Source organism: Boleophthalmus pectinirostris, unplaced genomic scaffold, assembly GCF_026225935.1.
Source record: "Boleophthalmus pectinirostris isolate CB_2022bp ecotype Guang Dong unplaced genomic scaffold, ASM2622593v1 HiC_scaffold_12, whole genome shotgun sequence".
NCBI lineage: Eukaryota > Metazoa > Chordata > Actinopteri > Gobiiformes > Gobiidae > Boleophthalmus > Boleophthalmus pectinirostris.
In genome coordinates, this window is record NW_026571018.1 from 24839144 (window position 1) to 24862306 (window position 23163).

Below are 23163 nucleotides of genomic sequence, written 5' to 3' on the forward strand. Positions count from 1 at the left end.
CTCAAACTTTCTGCAGAGGTCTTCAAAAATAGAGTCGTATCAGTTTTTCTCTATTTGGCACATCCATCTGTGTCCCTTTTTAATTGCCATTCCCCTTTGCACAGTTTTCATTTCTTTTTCTGTGCAGAAGTTAAAGCAGGGCACACAGGGACAGAGATAGTGTGGGCTTATCAGGAGGCATACATTAACAGGAAAGCTGAGGAGCTGGAAGGACAATGCAGATATCTGGGCTTATATTCAGTTTAATGGGTAAAATGAAGTAGGCACATATATTAAGACAAATTCTATTATATTAATGTATCAAACAGAATAACAAAAACTGGATAAACAAGATAACTGGTAAATCTGAAAGCACTGCTGTTACTCTGTTGCTGTTAGACTTTAATCTGAGCTTTATTTGAACACAATCTCACCAGAAAGATGCATCTCACTATGTGTATTTTAAATACTGGTCAGATTCAGTACCACTCTTACACATTTCATCCAAGATGGCTTCCCTGCACTCCCAGCTGAGCAGTATCTGTGTTTTACTCAGAAACCATTTACAGTATTTGAGTGTTGCTTTGATGGATTTGTCAAGTGACTGTTAAACCTATATTCTGAGCCTCACGGGGCATTAACATCCTCTTTACCATTTGATTTAGAATGCGATTGGCCATGACGCTCGTGTTGACAAGGTACTGAGGAGACGTACACGGACGGCGGAGGTTTTTGGTTTGGTGACAGCTCAGTGGACTAAGCTGCGCACTATTTATGTGTCGCATGCTTCAAATCTATCGCTGCCTGTCAAGCCACCTGTCTCTACCATCTGTCCCGCTTTTCTCTGTGCGCTTTCTAATGAAACCACATACAATATACAAGAAAGTTTTCCAGCAAAGTTCCACCACGCTTTTCCCTGGAGGAGCTCTGAAAAGTACGGAGAACTTCACTTGTTAACAATCCATGCAAAGCCGTACATTCTCACCACTGTTCACATGATGAGGATTATAGCAAGTTCAGTTCTCATAATTTAAGTTTTGATCACAGATGTTGTCTAATTATTATTGTGTTTAAAGAGAACATATCACGCTATTTTCTGATCTTTGTTATAATGTTGTTTTCTCATCAAAAACACACCAGTACTTGTGTTTTTTTTACATTTACATATGTTTGACACACAAATCTGTCATATTTAGGCTCTCTCAAATGCTCTCAGACAGAAAACACTGCTCCACCTTGTGATGTCATGTGGGAATACAGGAAGTGCTCCAATGTGTTTTTAAACTCCATACACCTTCACTAGAACGATTTAAATGATTTAAGCCCTGGGATATTCAATCTCTACTGAAATAAAGGTAAAAAGGTAGCTGTTAACTTGAAAACGTTCACTTCACATCGTGACATCACAAGCTGGAACAGAGTATTTTGAGGTCTGAAGATGTAGACAGACTAATAATAAAGGGTTACTCAAATATGTTTGAATGAAACACGACTCCCGGTGTAATTTTGAGGAGGTAACAAAATAATAACATGCCTTAAAGCTCTCAAGAGTCAACCAAGAAAGTGACTGTGGATACACCTATTTTCAAACACTTTTTATTATTCTATCTCAAAATGACAGAGCAGCGCTTCTGTCACTCAGCAAAGAGGTTGAGGGTTCAACTCTTGACCTAAACTGACACGCAGTCTTACTGAATGTATGAACACTGCATGTCTGCCCCAAGTTTCCCCTGACTTTGGTAAAAAAAAACATGCTCATGTCAATCTCAGCGTGTGGACCTCCTCACCCTGAATGACCCCTCCCCTCCCCTCTCCCCCACTGTCTGGTTGCCGCAGCGATGACTGGACCTACACACTTGGACTCCATCTGCAAAGGGAAAACCTGTCAGTCTTGGACACGTCTACTGCCTGTCTGTCTATGGGAGTGGATGTCTTCTTTATTTCCGTGTCAAGAAGGAGGAGATAAGAGCAAGAGACCTCCAAGGACCATTATGTATTTGATGAAAAACTGACTATTGTTTTCAGTTTTCAGATTATTTATGTTATCAGTAAAACCAAATGTACAATTTTTTAATAAAGTACAAATATTACGAGTGAATGAACAAAGAGGTTATTCCATAGTTGTTACCTAGCAACCATAATGTTAACAAGGACCAACACCTCAAAACTGCACAATAGTTAAGATCAGATTCATATAAATAAGCAACAGCACTTTTGTAGTATTAAATCAGGTTTTAAAGTGTCAGTATTAGCAATATATAATATTTACCACAAACACTGTTACAAATAGTAGTTAAAGGATCCATATATTTTCTAATCTATGTTATAATGTTTCCTCATCAAAAACATACCAGGAGTTGTGTTTTGTTTCATTCACACACGCTTAACTCACAAACCTTGCATATTAAGGCTCAGTTGTTCGCTCAAAATCCCTCTGGTCCACCTTGTGATGTCATGTGGTAATACAGGAAGTGCTCCACTGTGACGCCATGCACCTTCACTAGAATCATTTAGTTGATTTCAGCCATAGAATCCCCGATATCTACTGAAAAAAAGGGAAAGGGTAGCTGTTAACTTGAAAAATCACAGCTTCATGACATCACAAGGTGAAACAGAGCATTTTGAGCTTGGGTGTATGTATGGAGATGTAGACAGAGTTACTCAAACGTGTGAATGTATGTTTTTAATGAGGTAACAGAATTCTACCATGGCTTAAAGCTCACAAGAGTCAATTTCTTGTAATATAGGACCTTTAATGCAAAATTTTGGTGTAAAGTCCCTGGAGATAAATACACCCAGAATTCTAAGAGCAGTGGACAGACCGTCTTCTTCTGCAAACCTGTGCCAGTAACTTGATCAGGAATACCCCAGGATTAGTGCATGTTTTATGTTGATAAGAAAAACCTGGAGGAAACAGTCAGACACGGAAAACTTGCAAACTTTACTGCTTCGGGAATTTAACCTGGCACCACCTCACTCGATGGCCAGTGTTAACCAGTCCTATAAAAGTAATGACTTCATCCACATTCATATCAGTGTTATCTATTATTTTGATTAGTTTATTTGTATTCAGTTAGCATCTAAACTCATTCAGCTATGTGGACAGATAACCATTCTGTTAGTGAGGCCAAACTCTGTCATCAATGACTTTTGCCTTGATTTACCAAGTCTCATTTCAGAACAGCCTCGTAGACCTACTGTTTGCAGTGGATTAGAGAGAAGAAAATACTCCACATGCCAAACTGAACTCAGCTAAAACGTGTGACTGCATATGAGAGCAAAGTAATTCTGCTTAATTCTCAGTAAGAGGCTTGACTTCAAACCCGGACAGGTACAAATGGTTTAGCAACTATTTATTTCATACATGAAATGAAGTCTTGGTCTAAAGTATCCTAGAAACATGAAATGATCTCGCTTAACTTAACCCTTGTTTGGTATAACATGTTTAAACAATATGGCATATGCACCTTCAGCAAAATGAAGAAAATAAAAAGCTGCACTGAGCAATTTTTCTGATAGAAGATCCGTCACCTGTTTGTCTCCATGGAGATGTTACTACTTTCCCTGGAATGTTCCATTGTATGACATTAAACATATCCATCTGGCATCTAGCATTTATTCATTTTGGGTGTTTCTATTGCTCAAAAATACTATGATTCTCTCTGAATAGAGGCGAATCTCCACAGATCTGGACTGTAATGTCACATAGAGCTGTAACCTGCTTGCCTCCCTCATGATAGACAGGTTTAATCTGTACTGTGGAACATTCTAGACAAAGCAACATTTCCATGGAGACAAACAAGTAGCAGAAACTGAAACTACCGAACTATTTCCATAACCAAATTGTCCATCTCAAATGCCTACATATAGTGGTGCGTTTGAGCAAATCAAAAGCAACATGCTACTGAAGAATCACTGAATAGTTTTATTAACATTGGTGAGAATCCAAAACTCAACACATACATGGTGTCAGCATTAAGGACTAGCACAGTGAAACGTGCTCCAGCGAGTCCCCTTTTATAAGACAAATTTCTAAATGAAAGATTTTCCTGAGATGCAAAACAAAACACAACAATTTCATCAAATAAAAAAAAAAAATCTAGAAGCAATTGTGTTACAAGTTGTAGTGAGTAAGAATTTATTATTTTTGTGGAGGAAGCCAGTCTGTACAGTGAATAAAGTAGGGCAAATGAAAACCTTTAAATAAAAACAAAATAGATCATTACTTGTATACTCCCCTTGGTGGAACTTGGGGCCTCTGTAATTTCAAACTGGTGTGAGTGAACTATACGCAGTGTTTGTGTGCACAGGTGCAGCTGGGGCAGGTGGAGTTTTGGTGAGCTTTCATAATGATCAATTATTTCAGCTTACAACTCTTTCCACCTTAAAGCACAGGCCAAAAGAACAGTCTCCGAAGAGGAAAGAGATAATACACACAAGAGAGGCTGGCATGAATCACAGCTCTTGAGAGTACAAAAACAAATTTACCATTGACTGATGTGATATTCAGTGTTTCAGACAATACTTTATGTAATTTTAACTGTGTTTGGTGGTGCTTGGTCAAAATAAATACAATTATTACTAGAAACATTTTGTTGATCTGTGGTAGAACTCAATGTGATTTCAAACCTAAAAGCGCTGACATGTTTGTTTTGATGCTTTGTCTCAACTAAAATGTTGCAGACAATAATAACACAGGAAAAATGCAACTGATTTTCATAATTATATTTACCATGAATATTTCCAGGTTAAAGAATTCAATCCACATACATTTTGTGAATTGGTATCCGTCTTCACGTCCCTCAGCCAACATGAAAATTGTTCTTGAAATTGGGCAATTTCATGGCATAATGGAAACCTCTATTGCAGGACTTTGCCTGATCTGCATAAACACATCACCTCAGCTGGCCCTCCACCTATTTTCAAAGAAAGATGTTTGCTATGAGCCTGGAAATGAAGCTTAAAAAGTATATTAAAAAACTCAAATCAAACCATGGACCTATGCCCAGTGGAAATGAGATAATGCTGTTTCAATCTGTCCACCAGTGTGAAATTAGAGGCCTCACATCTGTGTGTTTGTATTGGATAGGCAGCAGATTTAAAGCTTAGTTTCAACACAATATAGAAATTAACTAATAATAAAAAAATAAACTCAAAGCGAGCTACAGTTGAATCTACCAAATAGTGCATGACGGGATGTGCCAGGCTCTCAACACATTAAAATGGATTCCAATTGGACTAATTATTATAAAAAGCCATATGCAAGAAATTAGCTCATTACTTCCATGTCAAAAGAAATATTTACAGGTGGATTTTGTTAAAAAATAAAACGCACAGAAAACAAAATCAATCACACATTTTACTAAGAAATTGTCAAATTAGTCAGAGTGCATAATTCAGGAAATGGCACCTGTTCAGCTCCTAATTCAACCAACCTAATAATAACACAATTCTAATTCTTCAAATCAATTTCATCAACACATGTAAATTAACAAAAGACTTGATTGACACCATCACTGCTTTAAGACACAGTAAGAATAGAAAATAAACTATAAAAACAGAACATCTTAGTGGTACAGTTATATACAGAGTGTGACATTTGCAAGTTGTACAAAGTGATTGACAGGCTGAAGCACAATGAAAGCAATACTGTACAAAAGTTTTAGTAATATGTGCTTAAAATACAACCCCACACAACCAAACATTTAAAAACTGTCCGCTGGCCTAAGATCATGGTTTATAGAAAGATTCCCATTTCCCAAAACTATTTTTCTTCTCCTGGTGCAACCTCTGCTTCCATGGAGACGAGCCAAGTTATACCTTGTACGCATTTATTTAAACAAATTAACAGCAATTTGGATTTCTAATGGCGAGTGTTTCATTTTAATAACTTTGCAGATTTTTTTTTTTTTTTTTACCTGAACCATCTACAGTATTTGAGACTACAGATGATAATGGCTGTTTGTTTATACTTGTCTTCTTTCTTTTGCTGGCATGGGTACACCTTTCTTAACCTCAGGCCCTTTCTAACAAGCCTGCCGAAAACTTTTGCACAGTACTAAGCTATATATTGAAACTGGTAGCACTCGTGAAAGCACTGATAATTGCCGGTTGCGTAGGTCATATGCAGCAGAACACAAAGTGAATGGTGACACACTACAATTTTCGATCTATGGTTCCCAGCTTGAATTAACATACAGAGAAAGACCTTTTACTTGCTGACCTCATTTGCATAATGTTGTAAATTGGCCAGTGAATTGGAGACAGGTGGGGCTATTTTATTGCCCTTGGTAATAATTTGCTCCCTCTTTGTGGATTAGTGCCGTGAAGTCTTGGATTTCAGAAATCAACTCAGATTCCTGTAAAGTAATGCACAATGAAAATATAGAGTAGAGACAAAATAAAAGGATAAAAACAGGATTTTAAGTGTGTTTTTTGGAAAATTTATATCCCATGTTTTTAGAATTTGTTTTAAAATCTTTAACTGCAAATTGCTTTTCTTATTTTTTTATTTTCCTTCAACTCAATCCCACTAAAAGCATGCCATATACACATAGCCTCTGTCACTGTTATAAATATCCTTCACTGTTTGCATCTCCTGAATAATTTAAATAAAAATGAACGGGAGAAGCTCATTATATACATGCCCTATAGTAAAACAAATTAGAAGTGAGAAATTAAAAAGAGGTTGGCAAATATACAAATTTCTAACAGGATTCCAAACAGCACTTTCCACAAATGAATCACTTTTTTGCAGACACAATATACAGAAGGGGAGTTTCAAAATAATAAATTATAACATTAGAAACCTTTTTGCTGAAATTCCCAATAAAAACTGTTTATATTTGGACTCTGGAGAATGTGGTGAACTGATTTCCGACAACCATTCCGCCTTTTTGTGCTTCTTCTTTTGTTATGAGTATGTTTCAGAAAATAGTGCCCCCTTTGGACTATGACTTGACACTACATTGTATTTTTTCAGATGATTAAAACCCAATAAAAATAAAACGAATGTGATCCCGCGTGACTACAGTATACAGGTAAGCTGCCTTGACCTTAAATTGTACGCACAAAAGGTATCTAAATGTAAAATGAATACAAAAAAGTAAAATAAACAACTCTAATCTCTAATCAGGGGGTTCTCCAAAACTATTTCAGTGACGTTGAATGTGTGTGAAATTACAAATTGAAAAGCTAATAAACTAACTTCAATACCATTTATACAGCAGTAGAGAAATGACTCTTTCTGTACACCCGAAAGCTCAATGACAAACTACCTTAAGCTTTTGTGATATTTTTTGCTAACCTGCAGCCTGGACAGTGCAGCACTATACCGACAAAAAGTACATAGCAGATTTAGCATTTGAGTTATAGGATGAAAAAATGCTAACTGTAACTAGCATCTTGACATTTTTGGTGTGTATTATAGACGATACCACACTACCCATTGTTTTTTGAGTACCCCTAACCCTATTGAAAATCATATTATACACGTATCTGACAGACCTTGCTACAGTGTTACACAAAAAACCTTCTTCGTATCTTACAACGGGCATTTGTAATTACAAGTCTATTTGGTGGGAGAAAGCGAGAACGAGAGAGGAGATAGAAGGGGGTAAAGTCGTGGAGCATCTAAAAATATGATTGACAAGTATAAGGCGTTACAACAGCACAGATCTTTGTTGAAATCAGAACGAAAATTGTCAAAAGCTAAGCGCAAATGAACCGAGCGGACTCGAACTTGCCACCTCTCGAAGCTACCCACAGACAATATACATGAAGGCATTGACGAGATTTCAATGGTAGTTTTAGGCACCGTGTTTATGTGAGATATGCGCTTTGTGGGTCGTATGTGTGAACTGAATACTTGTGTGTAAAGGGGGGAGGGTAGAAGAGAGGAGGCCATTTTGAAAAACCGTCATGGTCGACTATACGGAGAAGGCGACAACTCCCACTGCAAGCTGCCTAGAACAAAATAGTGGACAAAATGGCCAACACCGAAGGCAATATGCACGTGGGAAGGGTTTTCTTTGTCTGTGGTCGTCATGGTGAGGAGGCAGTGGTCAAACGATGGAGAGACAGAGAAGAGAGAGGTGGGGGATGATGTGAGAGAGCCGTGACAGCGCCCCCTTCAGTCTAAATGAAGTACTCTTTCTTTTCCTCTGCGTGCGCATGGTTGCCCTCGGCGTTGATGATAGCCGTGTCAGCATCTGGCGCATCGTCTGCTCCCTTGGCCTCGTTTGTCAAGTATGTTCCTGCAAAAATACATAAAAACAGCATTTGTACATAGAAGAAAACAAATAAAGTTGCACAGTTGCTAGAGGCAAGAAAAGCATGGATCTTGGGATGGCATCAGTAAAGCTACATTATTCATAAAGCTGTGATGAGGGACGGGAAATGTAAATGAGCAGGCAGCAGAGGAGCACTGCAGACAGAGGAGATCAGAGCACATCACACCTACAGTAGGGTCTTCTCTGTGGAGGCAGTTTAGATATAAGTGCGACTCCCACAGCGGCACGCGCCTCCAACTCTTAGTCTACTTTTTTTTTGTTACTTTAAAGTGTTCTTCATAGTACAAACTTTAGTAGCTCTTAGTAATAGCTGCACTATTTAGAACCTTAATAAAGACTTCAGGGAAAACAAACACTGTATTAAACACTTATTAATAATGAGCTTAGTAACTTAACCCCTTACTCAGGCTTAGTAACTTAACCCCTTACTCAGGCTTAGTAACTTAACCCCTTACTCAGGCTTAGTAAGGGGTTAGGTTTTAGGGTATTATTTAAGTCTGAATCATTCTTCATGCTTTATTGAGGCTATTTCAGATGTAGTTACCCACACCTTTGAGCTTTTCAACAAAACCTTTTCTCTGTTTACAGAATTTGAATGTATTGTATTTGGAATAAAAAGTTTAGACTATATTTGCCAAGTCGCCCACAACTTCTTAACCACTTCTTGATAAGGCTGCTGTTTTATTAGTTTATTGTAGTACTTAGAGTGTTTTACCACTTCTTATATTGAGGTCCTAAAACAAAAGTAAATTACCAAATAAAAGCTCAAAGCTCCTTAAACTAAGTAAATTTACTTCTTTAATTATTTTTATTTGCTATGAGCCTGAATGTGGCCAACTTGGTGGCAGTTAGGGACTGGACTACCTCAACCTCTAACGCTGTTAAACTGTATTAATTTACGGAACCTATGTAGTCTGATATAGATTAAAAAATAAGACTATAACTAAGAAAACAAGATGAATATTCCTAAGGTATAGCTAATTATGTGTTTTATATTAATTAGTTTGGGTTTTTAGACACATTGTGCACACTCTGGTGGAGGGTCACCTGCTCGTCTCCATGGGGGTGGCATTGCTTTGCCTGGAATTTTGGCATTCAACTTATTTCAACATAAACATTATTTAGCATTATTAAATTATAGGTGTTTTATTGCTCAAAACCTTACAAATCATGCATTTCACTATGAGCAGGCTCCCCTCTCCACAGATCTGATATGTAACTTGGTCTGTTGGCAAATCTGTTTAGATTTATTGCCATAATGTGAACGGTTGCAGGCAAACCAATCACATCTCTATGGTGCAAAAGCAGGAGATGTACCGGAAAAATGACAGTACACCTTTAATGTCCTCCTATTGGCCAGTGCTAGTGGCTGTACTTTTTGTCCTTTGCAGCAGAGGACAGCTGAAGTAGGCCATGCTCTGCTGCGTCCGTGAGCTCTGAGACAGACAGCTCCAGATCACTGCGGTCGTACCTTTATGCCTGGCCAGATATCTCCCCAGGACAATGATTAAACACAAGGTGACGAAGACCACTACAGCCACCACTCCACCGATCAGCGCATGGTCCGTGCCGTGCTGCCCCACTGCGTTTGGGTCTGAGGAGAAAACACAGAGAAAAGAAAGTGTCAAAACAAAACAAACAACTAAATACAGAGGTCAGGCAAAACATTATGACCACCTTCAAAAGTTAAATCATATTTAATACACTACAACCGGCAAAGAATGATGTATTCTATTAAATCTAACTTTCAATATAATATGCATTAGTTGGGCTTTTCAAACTTTAGTCTAGGTCTAGTCTGTAGTGTAACTGAAAGCAACACTGTGTAACTTTTAAGATGGCATACCACCTGTATGATTCCATGGAAACAGAATGTACCAAAATATGGTTTTAACTTTTTTTTTTTTTTTACTTTCTTTACATGTCCATGAAAACAAACAGGTGTAGGCCCCCCTCTAAGCCAAATATGAAAACATTTTGTGAAAATGCAAACTCTACTGTGTTTTTCAGCGTAATAATAACACCCAAGATGGTAAAAAAATAGGCTTTTATTTCAGTGTATTTGTTTTTGCTTGAAGGTTTAAATCTATGGGTCTTGGATATACTCGAAAGTCTCAATGCCTTTTTTTTGCACAATACAAAACACCGACAGAGGACATCAAACTTGCATCTGCTCATGTACTGAAGAAATAAAAGTTTGTTTTAACCTAAAAATTATATCTGCTTTTGTCAAAATGCACAGTGGAAGCAATTTGACCTCTGACATCAACAGAAAAGCCAATCTTGTTTATTTGTTGCTTAATACATTCCCAATAACCTATAATGGTCATAATGTTCTGCTTGATCAGTGTGCATCAAAAACGCAACAGCAGAAACTGAGAGCTGATTCCTGAAGATCATTTTGAGCCGCCGTTATCTCTCCTATAGAGCGGAAGCTTGTGTAGAATATAATGCAGACAAGGGAGGCAGACAGAAGACCTGCTAAATAAAGGAAAATGAAAAGAGGAAAAAGAGACTTTGAATAATTTAGACTGGTCCCTGCAGGAGTCCCCAACATGCAAAGCAGGGCAGCGGTGAAGAGACGTACACAGTAAATAAATCATCATAGACAAAATACAAAAAGAAAGATCTGTATTTTTTTTTTTTTCAGGAAAGACACGAAAGTTGAGAAAATGAAGTAAGTTTTTGCCACTGCCCCTATAGGTGTCGGCGGAAACAATTGTCAAGTCATGAAAGACAAGTTGGTTCAAGGCTCATGCAAAAGCCATCAAAGAACTTTTTCTAACTATGATTTCCATGTGTTCACAAGTCTGCCTCTGAGGCCAGTCAAGGTAAGGCTAAGGACAAGGCACTAGAGGGGGCATGGGAGATGAATGTGGAGAAGTCGACAGAGACAGCAGCGGAGGAGAGCCTGTATTATTCATATGTATCAGCCTTATGACACCTGAGAAATTAGCGCTCCTCATTATCGTGGCGCAGCGGTTGTCACTGTCTTTCTCTGTGTGTTTGTGTGGAGGGGAGAGATGGCTCAAATACAGCACAGTGGCACCGCAGATGGAAAGCAGGCAGAGACAGTCAACATTAGCATACGCCTGATCTATGTAAATTTGGGAACATGTCTACGCGCCGGAGAGGGTCTGCTCTATAGACATTTCAAGATAAGCCAGCCAGTGTCAAACCAGATATTTTAATGGTCTATATACAGTGGCATATTCAGTTGGTAAATTATATGCAAAATGCTTGTGTAGATTCAACATATATGTCAGAAGTTTCAATTCATGATACAAGAAAATTCTCAGTCATGAAATTATGAGGTGCGTAAATGCGTTAATTAAATAAAAAAGAGACAAAAAGAGTGTAGTTCCAAAACTGATTAAATAAGCGGGACTAAACACTTAAACTCTGCCCACGACATTTCAATTAGAGCTGGTAACTAAATTAAAAGTGATGTGGCAGAAGCGGCAGAGTCTGAGTCTATAAGAACAGTGTGATTGGCCTGACAGATGTCCACACTTCAAAATCAACCCCCTGCAGGTGTTTGTAATGAGAAACAACTGGCTTTAATCAGGGCAGTCCTGCGTGATGTCATGTAGTACTTGAGTGGCAACTGGAAAACTTACACACTCGGCTTTTGACAGTCCAGAAAGCCAAATATACTCAAATTTGCTCTAAAAAAGCACTAGGAACAGCATAGACAATGCTATTAAACCCATATACTGAGTTAAGTAGAAAAGTAAAACAAAAAATAAGTTGATTTAGTGTGTTATAAACAAAGCAATTTACTCAAGGGCAGAATACAATCGTAAATAGCTTTGCTCCACTGCGACTACCTCACTTGTCGCATCAAGATGAAATTCTTTATATCATTCACACAAACCATCATTGTAAGTCCATCATATATCGAGAGGAGTCCCCATTTTTACCGCGCGCTGGACAGTACACTTACACTCTAAGGGATAATTACAGGTTAACTGAAGCCAGTGGAGTTGAACAGCTTCTAGCCAGTGCACAGTGGAGTCCATCACAGCACACATATTGACTGTTTCGCTTTACTAATCTTTTCTTTAGGTGCCCGCCCATGTGGCCAAACTGAACAACTGCAGCTTCTCCGGGTGTGCAGGCCTTCACAGCCGACTGCCTCCTCCTGCCACACTGCTCCTCACACATCTCTCTATGCTGGAGTTCTGCTTGGTCAATGGTGCAAAGACCAGAGCACTAACACATATACGGGTGTCCCTCCTCACCTCTATGCGCCAGGACACTCTTGTCACCATCATGGCGGCTTCACTGTGGCAGGTACAACACAAAAGCAAGTGCAGGTCCTAGCTGTCTACCGGCATCCATGCACTGTACACTTGGGTATATGAGACTGTTTTGTGTTAAAGGTTATGTGTGAGGGAGTGTGAAGCAAATCCCCACATTTTCCAGAAAAATGTTAGCTGTCTTTGTGCGACTTTACGGAAATACCAGCACTTTTTCTGATACTCACAAACACAAATACGGAAACACAGCTAACTTTATGCTACATATACATGTATACATATTACAAGTTGAGGCATTACAGGATATGGTAACCATGACAAGTTTGGACAAGTGCCTTGACAGAGGTCTGTTTGTGTTTTTCACTACTGACACTACTTCATATCTAGTTAATATCATATACTGTCATGTTTTCTCCACACAAAATAAAACATTTTACTAAATACTACTACAGTTTGTACTTAGGACCCACAGTATTCAATGGTTTTATCAACTTACGCATGGTCTGTTTCATGCTTATTCATTAGCATACAGTGTTTTGACCAAATAAACACAGTGAAAATAGATACAGCTGTTGTATATTATTAGAATCTTAGCTCTTCTCCTCACAGTAGAACAGTGTGAACAGAAAGTTTATTTAATCCTTACTTTTTCCATATCTACAAAATTTATGAAACATATGATTTTAAACCTAAACCTTTTACCCATAACCTTTAAAATGTGCCCCATGAAAAGTTGCTAGGCCATACGGCGGTATACTTCATCTGTTCTGCTGTAATGTATTCTGTAGAAAGCACCGAGCTACAGCGGGGAGTGAGAGGACACGCAGCGCGGGGGAAAATGGAGATTGATGGACAGGAAAAGAGTGAAATTTAAGACAAACTGAAAGACGCTGTGGTGGAGAGGGATCTAGAGGAGAGGATTATACATTTTTATGGTTCCAGGAGACATTATCTTTTAATAAGGGCACATACATTCTTCTCTGTATGATTTAATATGGGAGCGTGGCAGAGCAAACTCCTCTTTAATATTTATGGTTCTCTCCTTGTCACCTGGCCTTGTGAGCTGGGCAGATTTAATAAATTAAAGGAGTTCATGGCTTCTTTTTAACCACTCCTTAACTGGACTCAACCATTGGTGCCACGATGGGGTAGGGTCACATGCTGCTACAAAATATAATATCAAGTTCTTGTGTCTCCTCCATATGTTTATATTATTATTAGTATAATTTTATAATAACAATGGTCTAAACAAGGGCTAAATAGACCTGAACATAATGAAAGTATTTCTTAAGAAGAACTAAACTAAACAGAAAAAAATGACTCAGGTCTTTCTATACAGAATTATTTTCTCCTTGTGTTTGGGCAGATTTCTTTTGGGCACTCTAATTTCCCCCATCAACCCAAAATATGCACAATAGGTAAAATACTCCAGCTAAGGTAGTCCTGACCAAGTCTATCTCAGGATCTGGAGATGGGTCCCCGAGTACTATACCGTCTGCAGTATCTCACTCCACCTGACAGGTTGCCCCAGCGGCTCTGGTTGAAGAATTGGTCAAATGCAGAGAATGAATTTCCCTCACAAGGGATCAATAAAGTATTCCTTAACCTTAAATACACCCCACCAGAAAAAGCCTGCATATGGCAGTACTAACCTTCACAAATAGTTGGAATATTATGCAAAATACTAAACATTTCAAAGGTCTAATAACATTAAAAATTATGTAGTTACAAAATGTCATCATGACCATATTTTCTTACTGTAAAAGTCAACATGGCCGACACAGGCGGAGGTTAACCACAGAAAAGTGAACACAGCTTTTATTATGAGTTCAAATATTCCATCAAGGGCTCAGCTGGAGAGACGCCATGTGAGTACAAGAAGAGAGGCAAAGATTAAACCCCAATTTAATCAAGTGCTCACTTCCATTTGATAGGTACACCTGCACAGTCACACATGCACACGCACACACACGCAATAGACACCATTCAGGGGGAAGTCTGCCAAAGCTTATTTATTGAACCACTGAGAATTATTGTACATGAAGTACACTTAAATGTTGTTTACATATCTATAGGAAATGTCACACAGCTGAAACAGGGACTAGGTCAAAACCTCCTAATCAAGGTCTATCAGGTCTATCAATTTATTTGAAATATTTTTATATTTAGCCCTGGATTTTAATGGTGAGTATTTGGTATATGTAACAGATATTATATTGTATTGTGTTCCATAAAATGTAAGGTTTAGAGATCCCATAGACTCTCAATAGCCAACATTTGCATATATTTATCTTTTGTATAAGAGTTCTTGCTGTTGCTGGTCTCTGTAGCTCAGATCAATAAAGCAGGAGTGAGTGGCCTTAGTACACCTTATACAGGCTGGAGTGTCCTTGTGCTTCCAGTGAGGGTCAGCTGGTGTCTGAATAGCTGCATGGTAATGCCACATGTGTTATTATAACAGGAAGCTGGATTTACACACTACACAGAGCTCTTCACCTGGACTAAATTAAAATCAGTTTTATACTAATTTCTATATTAAAAGTACTAAATTATGCAACTACTCTACATCAGATAACTTATAAAGGGTCTTTACATACATTTACATACATATTACATGAATTTCTGATTCAAATTGTCTATTGTACATTAATGTGATGATTTCCAGGGATTACCTTACAGGATCCATATTTATGCATTAATTTGGCCTTTGGACAATTGGGCTTTTCATAACTTACAGTAATGTATGTGGATGGAAACGGGTATTTAAAAAGGTTATTTAGTCCCAGGATTCTGTACTGTATTTGTAAAAGGTCTGAGTTGTAACAAGGTGCAGGGAGTTAATGTGGGCTAAAAAAATTGCTGCTAAAGTCAAAGTTGGTTATTAGAAAAGGCACAATTAAGATGTATCAACTTTAAAATATGAGGAAACAGTAGGTAAGAAAGGACCTATTTTATGATGCAGAGTGCCATGGCAAATGTTGTTTTAAACTCTGGATAAGCATGCAGGATTACTCAAACATACGTGAATAAAACAAGACAAAACTCCTGGTAAGCTTTTGGTAAGGCTAGATTTGACAGCAAGTTGGTCACATCTTAAAATATATATGTATCGGTTTTGCAAAGTACATTATCTTTAAGTAATAAAGAGACTTGCCAGCATCATTTATTGAGTCAATTACATCCAATTTTTCTTTTGGCTGAGATTGGAAATATAGCCCTTGGCTCCTAAAGCTGTTTTAGTGCCAAGATCAAAGAACCCTCCGAGGCAGAAGTAAAGCAAAAATATATAGCAAGAAAGCTGAAAACTTTCACACGTACACACAGTCCAGCAAGACAGATAGAAGACACATGTGTACTGTGGCTCCCTAGACATTTTTGTGCTTATTTGGATCAAACCAATATCCTATGCTGAATGTACAATAAAAACAGGCAGACAGTGGGCACTCTCATCTAATCTTCCATCTCAAACTGAATTAGTAGTGACTAGGAATGCACCAGCTTTTTCACTTCCAATACTATTTCTTATACTATAGCTTTAAGTATCAGTATAACCCGATACCAGAACAGAGACTAAACTAAACTAAAATTAAAAAAAAAACTGACCCAAATGTGTTATGTAGCTGTTATTTATTCCTCAACTAACTACAGAACTAGCCAGGCTGGTGCCACCTAGTGCTTCCACTCAATTTCATGTCTCTTCATACACTACATGGTTTGCAAGAACCAAGGAAGTTGTAGACCGTGCACTGGCCAATCAGCGAAAAGCTGTGAAGCCATGACTAGGTCCCTTTTTTGGTACAGCACAACAGTAAACAAAGTGGTCGAGATGGATTTAGACGAAGCCAGACATTCTGTGTTGGCAATGATTAATGAAATCGAGGACTTAAAGCAAAGAGAATGTTTGGTGAATTTGATCAAGGAGAAAGACATTATTGCCCTTCTTCCTACAGAGTTTGGAAAAAGTTTAATATACCAGTTAGCCCCGTTAGTGGCGCATTACATATGTCATGACCAAATAGCAGTAATTGGTTAAATAAAAAAAAGTACCTGCCTACTGTCGAGTGAATGAATTCTAATGCAGACAGTTTCCACAAAGTGAAACCAGCTGATGAATCAGGCTACTACAGAACAGCTTTGCATAAATAAAAGTTTAAGATTTTCTGGGCCAACTAAGACCAGTAAATAGTTTTATAACATCATTATATATCTGAATCAGGATATCAGCTGAAACAATATTGGAAAGCTTATATCAGATTCAGCTATTTTTTCAGTACCAGCGCCGATATCCGATACCAGTATTGTATCGGTGCATCCCTAGTTGTGAACACTTTGACAGCAGTGTAGAGATATTAGCAACATCATCAATCACAGGAATTCATTTGACTTGAGACAGCCCATCAAACATGTCAATCATTATGTCATATATCTCAGTAGATGACAACATATCATGTGATTATACAACAACTTTACATACAGAATATACATCAATGGAAACACTAAATAGGACTCCCCTTATTATCGGATCGTAGACATTTTGAAACATGTCTTTACACTTTATTTTGCAAATTCACATCATGTTATTTCCAGCCAACATTCTACACCAGTGTGGCCTGCTACTTAACTTGGCTATTCCAGTGGTAGCCATGATTATCTTTCCTCATTGAGATGAAATGAATTGAAATTGCTATTAACTCATAATTCATATCAGGGGCCCCAGGATGTAATGATTTTTCTGCCTCTGTCCAACACTACTATTAGAAATTGTTGCCATAACTCTTCCCTAAAGCTAGTTAATGTGACAGCTCATCAATAAACTCACAGGCAATAAGCGGAGAGCCCTTTGCATTATGTTTTAATTCCTCCTGTGTTCCAGTGTTTTATGGGGCAGGAGAGGAGGGGAGTGGAGGGGTGCAAAGGAGGTCTGAAGGTAAAGCTCAATATTTAACCAATCTTCCCTGGGGGACACTGCAAACGGAACTTAGCCTTTCTGTAACAAACCATTTACCCTCCAGGAAATATGTCTTATGTTCATTGCATGACCCAACCTGTGGCCTCCATCTTGAAATGAGATCGATAGCAATGGAATAAAGCAGTGCCTCCAAGGACCCACAATGGTTCTTTGGTTTATTGGGTTTGCACAAAAAAGCAAAATTTGAAGGTAAGTCTAAAGGTGAAAATGGGGTTAGAGCATGGAGAGATCATCACGTTATCTGATATTTTATGTCTAATAGAAGGAATCAACAGGAAAGGAGCTTTGAATCAAAGTTTATTTTAAGAATTAAATATAATGTATAGTAACCATTGGCGATTAAAGGTGCACTATGTAACTTTTACATTGGTGGTGGGAGAAAGATCTGCCACCTGTTTGTCTCCGTCAGATGTTATTGTTTTTGCTGGAATGGAGGAGAGGAATCCTTTCTCCACAGATTTAACTTTGACTGCACTTATTTGTCTCCATGGAGCTATGCACGTATAAAGCCATACTGTGGACAGCACTCACTTATGCTCTATTGTTGCCTTCCAGACAGTTAAGCACATAAAAGCACTTTTTAAATGAGACAAATGAACCGCTCAAAGCAATATTACACTTCATCATTTGGGAATGAAACACACACAACAGCAGCCACAATGCATTTTGATCAGAATCCAACCTAAATAATGTGTCTCATTTGTTTAGGAGAAAAACACTAATGTCTTGTGATGCTTTTGGTTTGTAGTTACTTTGAACAAAGACCTTAGCTGTCATCCTTGGTGTGGCAAAAGGATAAAAGTAGTAGTAGTGTTTTAATAAATTATGTAAAACAGTGTGATGTGTATTATATTAACTAGTGCATAATTTAACGCACACATGCAGTAAAAATATTTGCCCTTGTATAATCAATTTATTTCAATTGAGTCACCATAGGTCTCAATTGAAGGACATCGATAGCCACATATAATTACTGATAAAACTAAAAAAAAACTAGATACTCAATTGACTAAGTAAAGACAGAAAAAAGCTAGTTTAAGACCAGAACATATTAAGGTATTAATATAAAGCAACTATTACTATAATTTTGTGTTGATTGCTACCTAGGATTATTTTGAACAGGGAAAAGCATGATTCACTAACAGTAATAATCTTTAAAACTCTTATGTGTGCTTGAAGAAGGTGCTTCTTGTTCTATATAGCCCCAATGGTTAGAGAATGAGTTATTATAGCCATTAAAGTTGCCCAGGCTTTCGAAGTGCAGTGTACTGACCCACCTGTCAACAGCTCAGTAATAAAGAGCCCCACTCACTACAGTTATGCTTTAGGCGTGGTGTCCGGCTGCAGTGATGGGACAGACAGAGGAGACTGGACTATACCTACTAAGTGCTACTCAAAAGGTCAACAACTGCCATTATAGAAGATATGGATTAGCGTCATATTTACATTTTCGATAACAGCTAATCTGCTGACAGGCCCTTATGAAAATACGATAAAGCTCAGGAAGTGAGCCAATATATTGTGACAGTGAAATACAGCCTAAAATGTATATCATAATATCAAAAACAAAATGTGCTCTTACAATGTGATTGATGATATAGCTAAGACTACCTTATGGTGGCATTTATCATATTTGTACACACTTATTTAGGTTATTTAAGCTATATTTTCAAGTTCATTATTAGTATTTTTAGTCTCTGCAGAGTCCATCCATCAGACAAATTCATACACACTTCTACAAAAGAACCCCTTTTGCCAAAATTGTCACAAAAAGGAAAACGGTGCAGCATTTCAATTTTCGTCCCAAAACTTAACAGAAAAGGTATTATCTTTGACTGTTCATCTTCCACAAAAGTACAAACCAAATGACAATCACAAAAAGCATTTCAAATAGGTTTCAAACAGCATTAGGAAGAGGCACTTTTGTCTCTTTCTAAAAACGTGTCATTAAACCCTCTTTCTCCTGTTCATCTGTTGTTATATTCTTACAAAATTCTGATTACATTAATCACAATTAGCAGCCAGGTAGAGGTTAATTAACATCACTTTCTATTACATGTCTGTCATTCAGGTTTGCCTCTGGGCTCAGGAGCATGTATGACACTAGATAATGGAGTCGTTACACACTGGGCTCTGATTGGCTGATGGTTGTCATGACAGTGAACAGGAATGATTTTAGGACCGCCTCCTTGACCCTGATTTAATTCTAACAGGTCAAGGTTACAATACACAGCACAGAAGAACAGAATAGATAAACTAAAACATTTTTCATATCCTCTTTTCTGTAGTACCTGTATGAGGGCTGGAGAATTGGAAGATTGCTTGTATCATAACAGGTGAAGGAGTTATCAACCACAAAAAAAATAAATAAATAAAATTACAGCTTCAAAATAATAGACAGATTTACATGAACATTTGAAACTTGAAACTTCAATTCAGAATCTGATATAGAAGAAGGTCTTGCCCTCTGCTGGACCATTGGTTTAAGAGTGATGTAGAAATATTAGCAAGGAAGAATTTGAATAAAAAGAAAAAAAATGAAAAGTCCTCACAGTGTAGCAGATAATTGGAAGCTGAAACCTATGATTAGGCCTGATAGTAGTCAGAATGCTGGTGGTAGCAGTAAGAGCAAATATAGTACCAGTATTATTATTATTGTTCTGTTATTGAATTCTTAGCGGTTTTGGTTGCAGTAGCCAAGGATACTTTCTACCTACTTTCATACTTTAACTACAGTACCACTTTTCCACAGCTTGAATAATACCATGCTTTTAATTCAACTTGACTGTGAAGATTTGAATTGCTTCCTCCACTTTTGGGACTTCAAACCACCGAAACCTCATCTGGTACGCAAAAACTTTACATCCTGACCTAAGCCCTATCCCTATACACAGCGTACTTCCCCCACGCAGACAGACAGCTTTATTAAAGAGGCAAAACGTCACCAGGGCTCCTCTCCAGCTCCGCACTTGTTTGCTTTCATCCCGGGTCTGTGAAAAGCCCTGGTAATAAATCAAGTCGACACATGAAAGCAGATAGTGTGGTATCCTGTGACTACGAGACGCGCTCAAGCAGTCTGATATTTAGATTCCCACAAGATACACCACCATGCACTGCTCCTTTTGTGTCGGCACGGTAACGCAAACACATATCAGAGAAAGAAGACACGCAAGATGAGGAATATCCAACAACGTGTGCAAGTCTCTTATCTACACGGAGGTCTACGGAGAGACGAAGACTGCGCAGGAAGAGGAGGAAGAGAGATGGTGATGGAGAATGTAAAGCAAAAAAGGCAGGGACCAAACAGCGCAGACGGAGTCAAGGCTCAAAGAGGGACTTTAAAGATGACAATTTACTGAGGAGCCATGATGAGAGGGAATTATACTGACTGGACTGGAACAGAGGCTGAGATGAGAGGAGAGAGAAAAAAAAAACATGTTTGATGGCACAGGTTACCATGGTGGTAATAAAAACGAAAGAAGAAAAGTTTTTGATAAGCTTAAACAGGCAATTTGAGCATACAGCACTCTCCTTAAGTGTTTTGATGCATAAAATGTAAAAAAATACACTAGGTTCTTTCTTTTCACAGACCTTTCTACTAGCAATACCATTTCCACATCTTGACATTGGAGTGAACAGCCATCAACTGCCACATCAGAAAAATAACCTTGTTTATCTTAAAGGTGAGAAAAAAACACTATAGTTGTTTGCGCCCAAAATTCTCTTCATTAAAGTTGAACTAAATGAGTCATTACAGTTACTTGGATACATTCCCTGGAAAGGTTTTGCTCTCCAGTCACGCGCTCATTTGTTATACTACTATCCACGGTATTTTTATTTTCAAAATTTGCAAACACTGACAAAAGAATTAAACTATTACGGACAATTACCCACATCAAAACAAAATGAGCATGCACTGTAATTTGACTAAAAAGAATACAAAAAATCCAAGCTCTATTACAAATTTGTCCCATTCACTCATTAATTAATTTATGATTTCACACACTAACTCATTGTGCCAACAGAGCAGATAATGAGGACTCTCTGGTGGGTAGACATTTTCATTAGGACATGATATTTGCTTTTTTGAGGGCACCCAAGTACACAAGAGTTAGAAATGCCAAGGGGACAAAAAAGACCCAGTATTTTAGAGACACTTTCAGGATCTCAGGTTTCACAATGTTATTAATACAATTTACCACAACACATTTCAGTCAAGGTGGAGGTGGAGAATCAACGGGTGATCAAACCATTTCACAATATAGCAGCATTTGCACTTGGAGGCGGTAAAACATGTGAGAGAGAGAGTAGAAAGGGAGACTGGAGAGAGGAAGAGAGGGCGCAGTGCATGCAGAGGAGTGTAGGGGGCAGTACTGTACCTCTGTGTCCGGTCACTGAGGGCTCGGAGGCGGGGCTGTCTAACTGAGCAGTGGACTCTGGGGTGGAGGGATGGAGGGGGGCAGTGGTGGGTGGAGGTGGGGAGGTGGGTGCGTCTGGTGGAGGGCAAACACATACAAAAATACAACAAAACCAAATTCACATGGGTGCGGTTAGGTAACACAGTCGTGAGGGCAAAATAAAATGGTGAAATATTACAAAACTAATGCATGAAACATACAAACACCAAGTTAAAACTGAAAAATTAAAAATGATGTAAATGAAAACTCTGCACTAGGCTAGCAATAAGGCTGGTTTCATACAAATGTGTTTTCAAATGTTAAGATCAAAGATTTTCTTTTGTGTTACTGTAATGCATTTGAAAAAGATTATTATTTTTTTTAACTACTCCAGCAAATATTTCAGATATTATTTTAAGTCCACTTATTACTCTGATAGTACTGTGTTTCACATTTACATAACTAACTTTGGATATATGGTCATGTTATAAATATGATATTAAAGAGAAGACATGTTAAAGGTCCTAGATTACACAAACCTGTGAGCTTCAAGCCATGTTACTGTATAATGTTGTTACCTTATCAAAAACATACCTGGAGTTGTGTTTTGTCTCATTCACACATGTTTGAGTAATTCTTCATTATTAGACAGTCTACATCTACACAGCTCAAAATACTCTTTTCCACCTGCAGTGATAGTTTTCAAGTTAACAGCTACTGTAACTTACCCTTACCTTTTTTGTTCATTAGAGACGGGCAATTCCAGGCATGAAATTATCCAAATGGAAATGCCAATCTCTACTATGGAGTTTAAAAACACAGTGGAGCACTTCCTGTATTACTACATGACATCACAAGTTAGAGTGTTTCAGTTTGAGAGAACAACAAAGCCTAAAGATACAGGATTTGCATTTTAAACATGAGTGAATGAAACAAAACACAACTCCAGGTGTGTTTGTGATGAGGATACAACATTATAACATAGATCAGAAAATAGTGTAATATGTTTCTTTTGTTTAAAAACCTGTAATGACACTTCCTTTAACATGACTTTGAAATTTTATACATCTACAATCCATCTATTGATCCATACTGTTGCAATTCAAGTGCTGAAAATGTAATGAATTAGGATTCATGGCTTAAAACATGGTCTGACAAAGTTAATGAGGTTACAACACTAGCTTAACTTTTTATGTTTTGGTCCTTGTACATTTTTACTGTCCATTTTTTAATTGGCTGTGCTCCTCTGTCTCTCTCTGGGGTGA

The 23163-nt window shown here is 37.9% G+C and overlaps 1 protein-coding gene across 1 annotated transcript in view; it reads right to left on the bottom strand.

Moving 5' to 3' along the window:
• Positions 1-3923: 3923 nt before the first annotated feature.
• cadm2a (cell adhesion molecule 2a) overlaps positions 3924-23163 on the bottom strand; it is a 241266-nt gene continuing 222026 nt past the window's right edge. The window contains exons 8-10 of the mRNA XM_055148857.1: positions 21881-21994; positions 9742-9864; positions 3924-8234 (exon numbers count right to left, since the gene is read on the bottom strand). Of these exons, the coding sequence (XP_055004832.1) occupies positions 8116-8234; positions 9742-9864; positions 21881-21994 (356 nt within the window). The 3' untranslated portion in view covers positions 3924-8115. The remainder of the gene's footprint in view (positions 8235-9741; positions 9865-21880; positions 21995-23163) is intronic.